The sequence below is a fragment of the Somniosus microcephalus genome, chromosome 10, assembly GCF_052327205.1.
Source record: "Somniosus microcephalus isolate GS21.2 chromosome 10, FLI_Smic_1.0, whole genome shotgun sequence".
Classification (NCBI taxonomy): Eukaryota; Metazoa; Chordata; class Chondrichthyes; order Squaliformes; family Somniosidae; genus Somniosus; species Somniosus microcephalus.
Genome location: NC_140996.1, coordinates 171,574,467 through 171,588,186, shown reverse-complemented (window position 1 = coordinate 171,588,186; position 13,720 = coordinate 171,574,467). Strand labels below are relative to the sequence as shown.

Here is a 13,720-nt window from a genome sequence, read left to right as displayed (position 1 = left end):
TGGAGTATAAGAGTAAGGAAGTCTTGCTGCAATTATATAGGGCTTTGGTGAGACTACACCTGGAGTACTGTGTACAGTTTTGGTCTCCTTACCTAAGGAAAGATATACTTGCCTTCGAGGGGGTGCAATGAAGGTTCACTAGATTGATTCCTGGGATGAGAGTGCTGTCCAATGAGGATAGATTAAGTAGAATGGGCCGATATTCTCTGGAATTTAGAAGAATGAGAGGTGGTCTCATTGAAACGTATAAAATTCTTTCAGGGCTTGACAGGGTAGATGCTGAGAGGCTGTTTCCCCTGGCTGGAGAGTCTAGAACTAGGGGTCATAGTCTCAGGATAAGGGGCTGGTCATTTAGGACTGAGATGAGAAATCTCTTCACTCAGATGGCTGTGAATCTTTGGAATTCTCTACCCCAGAGGGCTGTCGATGCTCAGTCAATGAGTATATTCAAGACTGAGAATGATAGATTTTTGAGCACTAAGGAAATCAAGGGATATGGGGATAGGGCAGGAAAGTGGAATTGATGTAGAAGTTCAATCATGATCTTGTTGAATGGTGGAGCAGCCTCGATGGGCCGTATGGCCTACTCCTGCTCCTATTTCTTACATTCTTATGTTCAGTAACAATGAATCTTGCAGGAATTCTAAGTGTTTAAATCTTTTATACCAGGGGAGTCCAAGCTGTTGTCTTAGTGAGCTACATAGGTGCATACCATGAAGCCTTGAGGAGCACATATAAAATTTAAACACACTTATCAGTCTGCATATATCAGGTTGCTGATACTAACAGGCCTTGGTGTTCTGATTTAAGATTTATGAATAAATGTTGAAAAAATGCACAAAACAATCCTTTCGATAGCTCCAGAGCCACAATAATCAAATGAGAAACATAAGCACGAATAGGACTGGGCATCCTGAGCTTCAAGGAATGATAGTCAGGGTGTGAGTGACTCTATGTGGTCCCAAATTGGACATTTCCTGCTTTATGCCGTGTTGCATAACAGAGTGATAATACTTAATCTTTACGTGTGAAGAAATGTACTGGGTGAAGCTGTTTCAGGTATTTAAAAAAAAAAAAAAAAAATGCTTTTGTTAAATTAATGTTAGATGTGTGGACAAAATATACTTTATGGTATTGGAAAGCATTAATTTTAATGGTCTGTATTTGTTTATTAAATATACATTGGCAATGTTATTAATTTCTTTAAAATTCTTGCCCATGGGAAATATTTTAAACTGTAAACTTGCCCACAAGCTTTATGCAGAATTCTGGAGTGGGACTTGAACCCACAACCTTCTGACTCAGAGGCGAGGGTGCTACCAACTGAGCCACAGCTGACACTGTAAAATTGTAAAACAAGATTTTTTTTAAATGTTCACAGAAGTATTAAGAGGGAAGCCATTGGCCCATCTTGCTCCAGTTTTAATCCTCCCTAAAAGAAACTAATTTACTATGCTCCAACCATGTTTGAATATGCTTACTTCCATGAGAATTCCCTTGGTGAAAATGTATTGTTGTCTGTTTTTATCGTTTAGCCTAGGTGATGGGTGTTCTTATCCAACTCGCCTGGTCAGTCAAGATGCAGAACAACCCAACACAATCAACCACACTGAACCTGCCAATAAGTATATTTACTACTACTTTTGTTTATAATATCTATTAATTTAATATTCCATTTAGTTAACTCCATTTTCCGCTGCCTGTTGAATTGTTTTTCATTAGCACAATGTTGTAATTTGCGAAAATGTTCAAGCAAAATCAGTGTTACCTGATAAAGCAAACAGCAATAGACAAGCTTCCAACTGCAGCAATTGGACTGGACAAATAATTGCGGCAATAGCAAATTTACAAGCCCATCTTTCATCTCCAGTATAACTCAAGATTGAAGAATGCATCAATGACTCTTCCATCCATTTGGTTTTCATTTCTCCCCCTAGTATTAGTTTTGAAACTATTCTAATTTTCATTATTAAAATATGTTTGCCTTCCTCTTCCCCTAGTTGAATCTGACATATCTCTTGAAGCACTTAATTTATAGATGGTACATAACCTTTTCTGATCCCCAATGAAAGGATGAAATAATTATCAGATGCCAATTATTTGTTGCTACTGCCAGGATTTAAGCTTTATATGTGCCTCCCTAGGCTCCATGATACATGTGGCCAACAGAGACAAAAGCTTGACCACCCCTGCTTAATGTCTTGTACAAATTCAGCATCACCGCTTTGTCTTTATATTCAATGTTCCTATGTATCAAAGCAAGAATCCCATTTGTCTTTTTTTCTCTCTCTAATCTTGCCTATAAAGATCTATGTATCTGCACCCCCAAATCTCTTGTTCTCCACTCTGCTCATTTAGGGCATAGGGGAGGTTTTCCTCTACCCCACACGAGGCAAATCAGCATTCCACTGGCACAGGGTCGAAACCCATTATGTCAGGTCTCTGTACCCATTGTGCTGCCCCAGAATTTCCTGGGGCTTCCACATGAGTGTTAATTGAAATTAGGCAATTTCCAGTCGATTGCCTTTACCTCCACCTTCCTTTTTCTTTTCATTTTCTTTATTTTTGTTATGCACCTAATTAGGTTTGGGTCACTTACTTGTCCTGTTTCACTGTCCAGAGCCAGACCTAGCACTGTATCCTTGCCTGTTGCACCTGTAACAATAACCCTTCCCCCCACCCCCCACTTCTATAACCCCTGAAAATGTTCTCGCCAAAATCATTAGTTCCCATTCTTTTCCCAGCTGAATTTCCTCCCTAAACCTCTCCACCTCCTACTTTAATACGCTCCTTAAAGCCTACCTCACCTGCCCTAATATCTCCTCCTTTGGCTTGGTGTCAATTTTTGCCTGATTACACTCCTGTGAAGCGCCTTGGGATGTTTTACTATATTAAAGGCTCCATATTAATGCAAGTTGTTGTTGTAATTGGTATTACTGTTTTCACAGTATTGCAGATGGACAGTCGCTTCCTTCTAGACCATTGAGTGAATCTCAAAACCGATTGTTAGGAGGGACAGATCAGCACTGGCTAGATGACGAATCAGATGAAGAAAGCTCCAAACGTGGTAATATTTTCCACAATGTTATGCATTGTTGGTTATATATGTTGATAAAGAATACATTTATCTTAATTAAAATACATTTTACTTGATCAAGAAGAATTGTCTTGAAAAATAACCCCTTAAACATAAGCATCCCCCTTCATTTTGTACATGTTTAATGTTTTCTGCTGCTACTTCCTATTGCCAAGCCAGTTTTCAATTTATCTGGCTAAATGGTCTTTAATTCCCCAATCTGTAGTCTTCTTTAAAAGTATCTACATGTAGCTTTATTAAATATCTTCAGAAAAACACTTAAAATTATATGCACAAGATGCCCTGATCCACTAATTTAGTTACCATCTTAGAATTCCAGAAGATTTGTCATGTTTTAACTGTTTCTTCGAAAACCATGCTGACTACTCCTGGCCTTTTAGGTTCTTCAGATGAACAATGATATGCTTTTGTGCATTTTTCATACTATAAGGTTAGGCTAACTGGTGTTCGAGAAGTTGCCTCTAAAGGTTACGAAAGCATGGATAAGAGATTTGTTGGTGGAGGGGACGAGGCGAGCAATGTTAGAGGTGATAAATTAGTGGTCTTGGTAATGTATAGACTGTTGGGTTTGAACCGCAGCTCCGGGTCGAACATGATGCTGAGATTGCATACAGTCTTGATTTAACCTGAGGAAAGACTCAGTGGGCAGGAAGCGGAGTTTTTGGCAGAGGCCAGAAACGATGGCTTCAGTCTTCTGAATGTTCTATTGGAAGAAATTCTCCCTCATCCATGATTTAATGTCAGACAGGTAGTCAGATAGCACAGAAGAGGTTGTGGGGATGAGGCAAGTAACAAAGAGGTAGGGCTGAGTTCCATCAACATACTTGAGGAAGCTGACCCCATTCCTACAGATGAGGGTAGCGTTTCTGCTTTGGGCGCAGTTGAGCTAGTTTTGAGAAGTTTTTTTTTTCTCTCCTGTGTTGCTGCTCAAACTCATTTGCATATTGCTGAGCACACAATCTGCCATGAACCAGCACAATCAGGCAGCGTTTTAAAACATTTTTTAAAGTTTGGCTTTTAAAAAATTCATTGATCTATTTAAGAGTGGTAAATTGGTGCAGTTTGATTAATACAGCTGAAAATTGATTTATCGCATAAAATAAGCATTTTTAATTAGTGTCAATCCACTACCTGAGAGTAGCCCGATTTTAAATTACTGAAAATGACTTAAAAAAAATATACAGAACCAGTTGTTGGTTATAATGGGGACAGTGGTCTGTTTCTTAGTAAATTAAAATAGTTACATTCAAAAGCTTTTAAAAGTGCCTATTGGTGCCCTTGCACCCAAATGAACCAGCTTAATTTTTAGTGCCTCCTCGAAGGCCTGCAGACGAGCGCAATTAGCACAAACTCCTAATGGTGATTAATTCATTGTGGGGGCATGACCAGTTTTGTTGGTGGGGCCAACTTCTAGCCCGATTTTCTTTTTTAGACGAGCACAAAAGATTGCAGAAACTCAATTTGCGCTGAACATAATTTGTGCTTAAAATGCCACATTACGCCAGTTTTGGGTGAATTGCGCCGAAAAACCAACACAACTGAGCGGAAACTCTACCCGACAATGTCACCGAGAGTCAGCATGTAGGGGAGGGACTGAGGCGGATCCTTTGAATAGCCATATCGAGGCAGGAGGAGAAACCATTGTTTGAGATGTGCTGGCTACGTTGGTACAGGTAGGATTGCAAACATGCAGGGCAGTCCCACGAAGCTGGAGAGCTGGTGGAGAAGGACCATGTTGAATACCACAGAGAGGACTGCACTGCAGTCGTACTCATGGAGGATACTATTGGTGACTATGAGCATGATGGAAACTGGACTGAAGGGATTCAAATAGGGAGCTGTGGAAGAAGGTGGCATGGAGTTAGGAAGCAATGACCAGCTCAAAGGCCTTGGAAAGGAAAGGGAAGTTAGAGAAGGGGAAGAGAAGTGCAGTTGCTTGCGAATGGTTGATTCCTTGAGTTACTTCATAACCAAACTTTACTGGTCTCTACTCATGCTGTAGATATTTGAGCCAACATGACTGGATTTGGAATTTGTGCACAATTCCTATCTGAGAAGAATGTAACAACAAATTTCATACATTTGTCATTTCCAGATGCTCAATATTTCTACTTTTACCCTTAAAAGAAGCCATCAGCTACTAACCAAGCTTTAAAAATAATCTTTGATACATCGAGTTGCTTCGTACATTCTGCTTATCTACTGTCCTCTTATCTCTTTTACTCATTTTAGTGGTCCTCAACTAACTTATATGGCTCCTAAACCTCACTACATTTTGTTTCTGTTTGGCCTTTAAGTTATTCTTGACCTCGTTTAGCCACTGTGGTCTTGGTCTGCTCTTTCTTTTTCTTATCTCTTAAAATGGTCTTTTTTTAAACAAGTTCTATTTTTGCTTGTTATATTTTTTAATTCTGTATCCTATCTATGGAGGTAACTTCAATTGGCCATAGCTTGCTGTAATATGGCAATGAGCGGCATCCGCCATTAGTTAGATTTGCCCTTGCCCGTTCAATCGCAATGATATTTTGTGCCACAAATTGCTGAAAGTCCGAGCTGATAAGGCCGCAGCAAGGGAAACCGGGCATCTGGGACCTGAGTGAACAGGGCATAACTGCGTATCATCTTAACCAATCAGATTGAAGGATTGTGAAATTAACAGCCCAAGGACTGAGATGGAAGTATAAATTAAAGTGGGTGAATTTGATGCCAAATCAGATACAGAAAGAGAAATAAGGAGGGAGAAAGAAAGATTGGATTAAGAGAGAGAGGAAAAAGAGACAAAGGAAAAGTTAAAAAAAATAACTTAAAATTTTACATTTATGAAATCTGCAATAACAATTAAAACCTGAAGGATTAAGACTCCACACTTGTAATAGATAATTTTCAGTGCCAGAGAGGTGGTTTGGCAGTAATTAACACTTATCATGCCATTAAGAGTTCTTGGATTGAAATGGGCAAGACAAAACTTTCTCTGGCAAATTTAGTTCATTAGTTCATACCTACCATGCAAATACAGCAACTTCATGCCATTGAATACATTTGAATGGTCAGCCAGACAGCGAGATGGCGTTTCACGAAGCATCTTGCACAACAACTTTTGGATTTCCATGCTTAATGACGCATCTGCCCTCGCCTGAAGTTGCTGTAGCATTTGTGCATAAATAGTGGTGAGCACCATTAGCCTCACATTATTTTGACAGCAAATTATGGCCCATTGCGCCTGCCTCTGAGAAGGACCGCAAGCTGCCTGGTATTTAGTAAGTTACTTACTAAGTACGCACCATCCCGAACACTGCCGTTGACAGCCCCAACCCTGACTTCCAGGCCCTGGTCCCAACAAGCACAGTCCCTCTCCCCCGACCATGACCTCCAGGCTCCATGAGGCTGGTGATTCCCATCCCCCAAGGCCCGATTGCGACCACTGCCCAATTGCAACACCCCCTCCCCCTTCGCCACATCTCCTGAGACTTGCGATCCTTCACTTACCTGAGGGCCACTATGGCGCTAGCAGCGGCCTGATCTTTGTACCTTCTTCCCAGAGGGCTCCTCCTGCAATGCTGACTGCATGGTAACTAGGTCCGAGGCCCAATTTCCAGGGTTCCTCAGACCACTCGGTTTGTGCAAGGGATAACTTCGCCCAAAAACATGTGTTCCCAAATTTCTAGGCCTAAATATTTTACCTAAAAGTTTCCAAATGAGAAGAATGGTCCTAAGCTCAGTGTTTATTTTAATGTTTTTTTAATCTCTCCAACCTTTGCAGTTCCAAATGAAAATGCTTCAGTTTCAATAGACCAGGAATCAACAAAACATTCAACATAATGAAGGTAAAAATAGTAAAAGTACTACTAGTAGTAAATGTAATAAGATCACAGTGGAAATATGTAAATTTATAATATCTGTTGCATTCAGTATTATCACATGGTGTCCTGTTTTGTAAAGTTAAGTACAAAGTTTGCTTTCTGATATTTTCACACTACACACCTTCATGCTGATTTTTTTTAATGCTCCATATACTGTAGATAAGGTCAGGATATCAATGAGGCAAATCACTGGGGATTCCTTTTTAAGACAGGGTACTCTCACATGGTCATTTTTTATCTTCCTGTCCCAGTACTGAAATTCCTCACCTTAATGAGCACAATAAAAAATCTAAATCAAAATTATATGCAACCACTAATCAACACCTGAAGGGAAAACGGTATCTAATTCTGTGTAAAGTACCTTAAATAGATGAATTTCCTTCAAATGATGTTTTGTTACTTTTTAAACCACTATGTTCTTCCATTTAGATGTTTCTGGTACATGACGTTGAAACTGGAATGCTGCTCACTTCTCTAGAAGAGGAACTGATGACATATGAACAACTTCTTGTGTATCAGATTTTTTGTGCTATGAAACAGACATTAACAGTAATACTACCATGTTGAGAAAGGCAATAAATTTAAAATCAACATAACTTGTTGCCTTAAATAATAACCTTATACATGGGGTCCACAGACACTGTGGTAGGTGATACAAATGTAATCAGGGTCCTAGATTACCAAGCCACTAGTCTTCTCTAGGTCTGTATGAACAGATCATAAAACTATTAATATAATCTGTATCCTGCAAAACAGAAGGTAACCTGCAGTTGTGATTTGAAATGTCCAATCACATAGCTGTATTTTGGTTATTTGATTGGATGTTTAGATGCAAGTGTCTAGTCAGATGACTTGATTTTAACCCATACTTACTGCCAGGTTATAGTGTTATTATAGGATATAAAAGGCACTGAAAGGAATTATTAACATTTTTTAAATAAGCAATATATATATATATCAGATGTACAACATAAATGTGGGCTACAAGGGACTAAGCTGTATAATAATTGTAAACTGTACTTACAAGGATCTTAAAATAACTGTTAATGACTGCAAGCTGTAACATAAAATCAATTGCTGATGCAGGTCTGTACTTTAATCAAGCAAAAGCCAATACTCTCGAGGGGGAGTGTGCTATTACTTCTCTAAATTTATGCAAGAAATTTTGAAAAACAGACTTTCTGCACTAATGTTTGATGTCCTTGTATGTGTATTGTTAATCAGAGCTGCTGTGTACCAAAAAGCAGTTACTGTTTATGAAACATTTTTTTATTTATTATTGGCTCTGAATGAACAGTGGTTTACAAATGCCATAAGGTTTTAGTTTTTCCTTTTTTATTTGTGGTCAAGATTGCTAGTTATTTTGTTTGCTGGTTGTCTTGTTCTTTTTATATATGGCCTATAAAATGTTTTTTATTATTTTACATCGTAATAGTCATTCATGTTCAGTAAATGACCTGTGGTAGTCATCAATCGATCGAGATGTGAATCAGAAATGGTTTGGGAAAGGGTTGCTGATTGATTACTATGTATTATAGTAGACTTTATACTTGGTGATTCAACTTTTCATTGTCTTGAACAGTTGATGTAAGCACTGCTATGTACAATACAGGAAACTTTCTGGTATCTGGCACTGACGGGACCGAGCTGGTGCCGTTAGATCAAAACTGCCGTATAAACCAGCGGCAATGTTAAAACATACAGAGCTTTTCAGCTCCGTGTGAATCAACAAACCCTGTTGCTTAGCAACAGCTTCAAAACAGTCGGCTGCAGCTGCAAGCATCTCTAGCTGAAGCTGTTGCTTAGCTACAGACCTTGCAGAGCCTGACTGGGGGAAAAAAAAGCAACGAGAAGTAAAAAAACTTATAGAAAACAGCTCCTGAATTTTGCCGGTAGATAGAGCTTTCCGAACTTTTAACCTCTGGTTAAACGAAAGTTTCCTGTATATGAATACTATGTAATTTTTTTAATTGCAGAAGTTGTAATCTAAGTGAACCAAACAAAATTATATGTATTAGAAATGAGCACATCTGATGAAATTGGAGGGGAGAGAGATTCTGATTCAGAACTGAGACTCTGGTTCCCATAATTGATTTGTTTTGTAAGTTACTTCAGGCGTTGCTTGTTGCTATGTTTATCATTAATTAGTAGTTGTGGTATCTGAGTTAGAAAGTTCATAAAGGTATAGTATGAATCAATCACGTAGCGCATCCTCCGTATACTTGTTATGCTGTATGTTGTTCAACTTGTATTCCATAACTAGGGTAAGTAAATGTATTTTACAGCCAGAGTAATGTATGTTCTCACAATTTCAACATTGCATTTTTTTACCTTAAACTTATTATCAGGGTTCTGATGCGTTCTTCAAAAACATGTCTGTTACTAAAGTGACATTTTTGCTATGATAATTCTTACCATTGTGTATATGATCTGTAGCATTAAGCAGAAAAATCATATGCAATCATGAAATTTGTGACAGTATTAAGCTAACAAATAGGTTTATCCCAGAAAAAAATCTATACAAGAATGCAACATTGATGTTATCAGATTAACAATAGATGTTGTATTGATGTTTACCAATGGATTATCCAAATAAAAATGTCAAGATTGTTTGAATATAGTTTAATATAAATTGAAATATAAACTAAGTGGTGTGCACTTTTTCTATCATTGTCAGCTTCTTTTCTCCCCTATCTTTTGTGCTTATGAACAATTAAAACTTGTCTATGAAATTTGTCCTGAGGACAGCTATGTTTCAGTAACATTTTCTTTATATTAATAATAATTGAAGCCAATGTAACTAAATTAGTATCAGTAGACAAGGATGAATGACATTTTTACTTGGCATGTTATGCAATCATTTAAGCTGTGTTTTATTTTTCCTCCAAAGGATAGCCAAATTAAAGTTAGTACATATATCGCATATAGAATATGCATGTCTGGCACCTTTTTTCTGTCATTTCTAGACTATTCATAAGTTAAACTGGCTACTATTTCTTATTTTGTTCAGTCAACCTTGTCAATAAATGCAGAGAATAAATAAAAGCCAAAAGTGATTTTAAAAACTACACTGATCTTGTTACTTGCTGTGAACGATACTGTGACAACTGTGCTATGGATGTACATTTGAGTTCAGTTGTACATTTACTTTATAGCAAATGCATAATTATGGAAAGACCCCAATAAATGTTTTATGTGGAAAGGGGCAGAACTCCCATCATTTTGGGCCAGAAATTCGTGACCAAAGGCGTGAGTACGGTCGGGGTACTCACGCATCTGGCCGTTGGAAATGCCGGCGTTCAGCATGAACAGCGCATGCGGGGAACGCCGGCATTTCCAGACCTCGGAACGAAGGGGTTCATAGGCACAGCACGTGCGACTGCACAGGCAGCGCTTGCGCAGTGAACTTCGTAGATTTCATTCATGGATTCAGTGAGGGTAAGTCCTTACAAGTTACACTTGAAAAAAGCAGGTGTAAAGTTGTTCCAAGGCTGCGGAGGAAGATATATTTTATCGTGGAGCTTCTGAAAGGCAATATTTTTGTTTGGGAAAGGGAGGGAAGTTATTTTAAGAAATTTTAAGTAAGTTTTAAAGTTTAAATTTTTTTTTTTAAACGGGTTTTCAGAACGGTAGGTAGAAGGAGCAATTGTGGCTGTGTGAATGGAATGTGAAAATGAGTGTTCTAAAATGAGTAATGTAACATTTCCAGCACTTTTAAGAAAGAAACTTTTCATCAGTAATAAGTAATTATGTATGTATGTCCGCATATATTCCTTTACGTATATGTATGTATGTTTTATATTCCTTTACTAATGTGTATGAATGTATGTTTTTAATTATGATTTTCCAATAAGTTACTTTCTCTGAAAGTCATAATTAAATAATACATTCATACACATAAGTAAAGGAATATATACATAACACGCAAAGGAATATGTACAGACATACATACTTTCAGAAGCTCCACGATAAGAAATATCTTCCTCCGCAGCCTCTGGAGCAACTGTACCCATGCTTTTTTCATGTGTAAGTTGTAAGGACTTGACCTCACTGAAATCATGAATGAAAGCGGCGAATTTTACTGCGCACGCGTTTTGCCTCTGAACCCCTTCGTTCAGAGGACAGGAAATGCCGGTTTTCCCCGCATGCGCTGTGCATGCTGAAAACCGGCATTTCCTCCGGCCAGACGCGTAAGTACCCCGACCGTACTCGCGCATTTGGAAGGGAATTACTGGGCCAACATTTTACATGTAAAAAAAATGAAAAATTTAACAATTGCACGATTTGCCCCCTCGCATCTACGACTGAGGGTCCAAGGAGGTGCATTGCGCAAGAGGTCATCGTCGTACATATCCTCACACTGTTCCCTTTCGGGAACTGTATGAAGTGGTGGAAGGATTTATGGCCGTGATTAACACTCATTCCGTGACCGTAACCATCTTTGAACCAGCCATTAGGGTGGTTAGTCCTATGGCGTGAGGGTTTTACGGGATCCCACAACCCATCTGAGGGGGGGGGGGGGCCACCCACACCCACGGACGCAAGTATCCCGCTGGATGTCCACCCAGAATTTATAGTTGGAGCTCCGACTCCACTTGCCGGGACTGTCTGGAGTGGGGTTCGAAACCCTACTCCTTCTGGCCCAGCGGCGGGGATGCTTACTGCTACGCAAAAGGCCCACTCCGCACAAAAGGTGACACCCATACGTTTCCTGCGCCTTTTCCCTCCCCGTGACTGGAGCCCTATGCTGCCACTTGAAAGACCAAGCTATCATCTGCCCTTTTTGCGGCGCCTTTGACTTCTCATTACCAATGATGAGCAGGCGCTGCGCCTCCACCTCCTTGAGGAGATTGCTGAGGTCATCATCAGTTCAATTGTGAGTTCTTTTAATGCCGTGAATTGTGCTCGTTCCAGCCATTTCACGTTGCTAATCGGATTGGGCCTTTGGCATAGCGGTAGGATCCCCGCCACTGGGCCAGATCAGGGTAGGGTTTCGAACCCCGCTCCAGACAGTCCCGGCAAGTGGAGTCGGAGCTCCGGCTCTAAATTCTGGGTTGACATCCAGTGGGATATTTGTGGGTGTGGGTGGCCCCCCCTCCTTGTATAGCTTGTGGGAGCCCGTAAAACCCTCCCGCCATAGGACTAACCGCCCTAATGGCTGGTTCAAAGATGGTTACGGTCACGGAATGAGCATTAATCATGGCCATAAATCCTTCCACCACTTCATACAGTTCCCCAAAGGGAACAGTGTGAAGACACGTATGACGACGACATTGCTAAATAAATACATGGAATTTAAAAAATTCTTTTAGGGCTTTTAAAAGTCTTTAAATTGCTTTAATTCTGTTTAAAACTACTTCAGATTCTTCAAAATAATGTAAATGTTTTTAAAATTTTATAAAAGTTCACAAAACATTCATAAAATAGCAGACAACTTACTTTCCCTGCAGCTGTGTAACTACAAAGTCCTCTGCAGCTGCTTGGAGAGATTGGGGGCGTGTCCTACTACAATGAGACCTTAAGGGGCGTGTCTCACTTGCACTGCACGCTCCAGGCTTCGCGCTGGCTGCACTCCTGGGCGGTGTGACGTCATACGCTGCCCGGGATTCTTCTTTTTGAAACACCAATTCCAGGCGTCCCTGGAGGTGATCGGCAGGAGCGTCGGGTAAGTGCATATACGGGGCTTGCACGCGCGGCAAGCCCCGTTCACGAATTTCTGGCCCATAATATATACTTGTCATTACGTGTTTAACTTGAACAATTGTACAAAGTACAACTGGAGTACTGTCGTTATCTAAGGAAGAAATGTTAATATAGCAGGAATATATTTTGTGGTCATCACCCTATCCTTGCTGACCTACATTGGCTTCCAGTCCCCTATTGCCATAAATTGAAAATCTTGTCTATGTGGTTAAATACCTTCATGGCTTTGCCCCTCCATATCTCTGTAACCTCCTTTGAAAGCTCCCCAGAACTTTTGTTTCTTTGGCTCTGGTCTCCTGTGCTCTTTTGACTCTTTGCCCCCCCCACCCCCATTGGTAGCTATTTCTTCAGCTGCCCAGGCCCCATGCTCTGCAGTTCCCTCCCTAAGCCCCTCTGTTTCCCCCTCCTTGATAAACCCACCTTGACCGAGATTTTAGTCAACTGAGAGGGTAGACGTACACCTGCATAAAGGCCCACGGATCCCAGGGACGCAGGTGGTTCGGAAATTTGAATTCCTGTTGCTACTTGTTGATACCTGTTTCATACTTGGTCAGTTGTGATTTGTTGCCATTGTAATGACACACTTTTACACATACAGAAACACGTATGACCGAAAACATACATGCTAGATGTATAGATTTTACATACATTTGTAGAACTCCTGCAGCTTTGCTCTCAGTAAATTGGATGTGTTTGTAAAGGAACAGGAGTGTTGTACCGTATAATCAATAAGGCTAATGGAATGTTGGCCTTCATCTTAAGGGGGTTGGAATTTAATAGTGAAGTGATGTTTCAGTTGTACAGAGCCTTGGTCAGTTGTACAAACCCACCTGGTTTACTGCATTAAGTTTTGGGCATGCTTAGCGAGGAGTTGGCTTGCAGAGAAATGTTTTCATGGGATTTAGAAAATTGTAGTGTGAAATTTGCAAGAATAAGGATTTTAGTCAGAACTAATTTTTATCGTGGGATTATGTTAATTTAAGTTGTAAATTTTACAAGATGTTAGTTTTACCTGTAAATTTGGGGTTTGAATCATCTTGGTAGTTGAGGTGTGATGTCT

General features: G+C 39.8%; 1 protein-coding gene across 4 annotated transcripts in view; it reads left to right on the top strand.

Annotated features, from left to right (window-relative positions):
* LOC147111859 (palmitoyltransferase ZDHHC20-B-like) overlaps positions 1-10,025 on the top strand; it is a 121,329-nt gene extending 111,304 nt beyond the window's left edge. For 2 of the 4 annotated variants that reach the window (XM_085999179.1, XM_085999177.1), the window contains 4 exons: positions 1,536-1,625; positions 2,949-3,064; positions 6,858-6,921; positions 7,387-10,025. In XM_085999179.1, the coding sequence (XP_085855305.1) occupies positions 1,536-1,625; positions 2,949-3,064; positions 6,858-6,916 (265 nt within the window). In that variant the 3' untranslated portion in view covers positions 6,917-6,921; positions 7,387-10,025. Of the gene's footprint in view, positions 1-1,535; positions 1,626-2,948; positions 3,068-6,857; positions 6,922-7,386 lie in introns of all 4 variants that reach the window. The other 2 variants (XM_085999178.1, XM_085999176.1) reach the window with 1 other exon arrangement.
* The last annotated feature ends 3,695 nt before the right edge of the window (positions 10,026-13,720 follow it).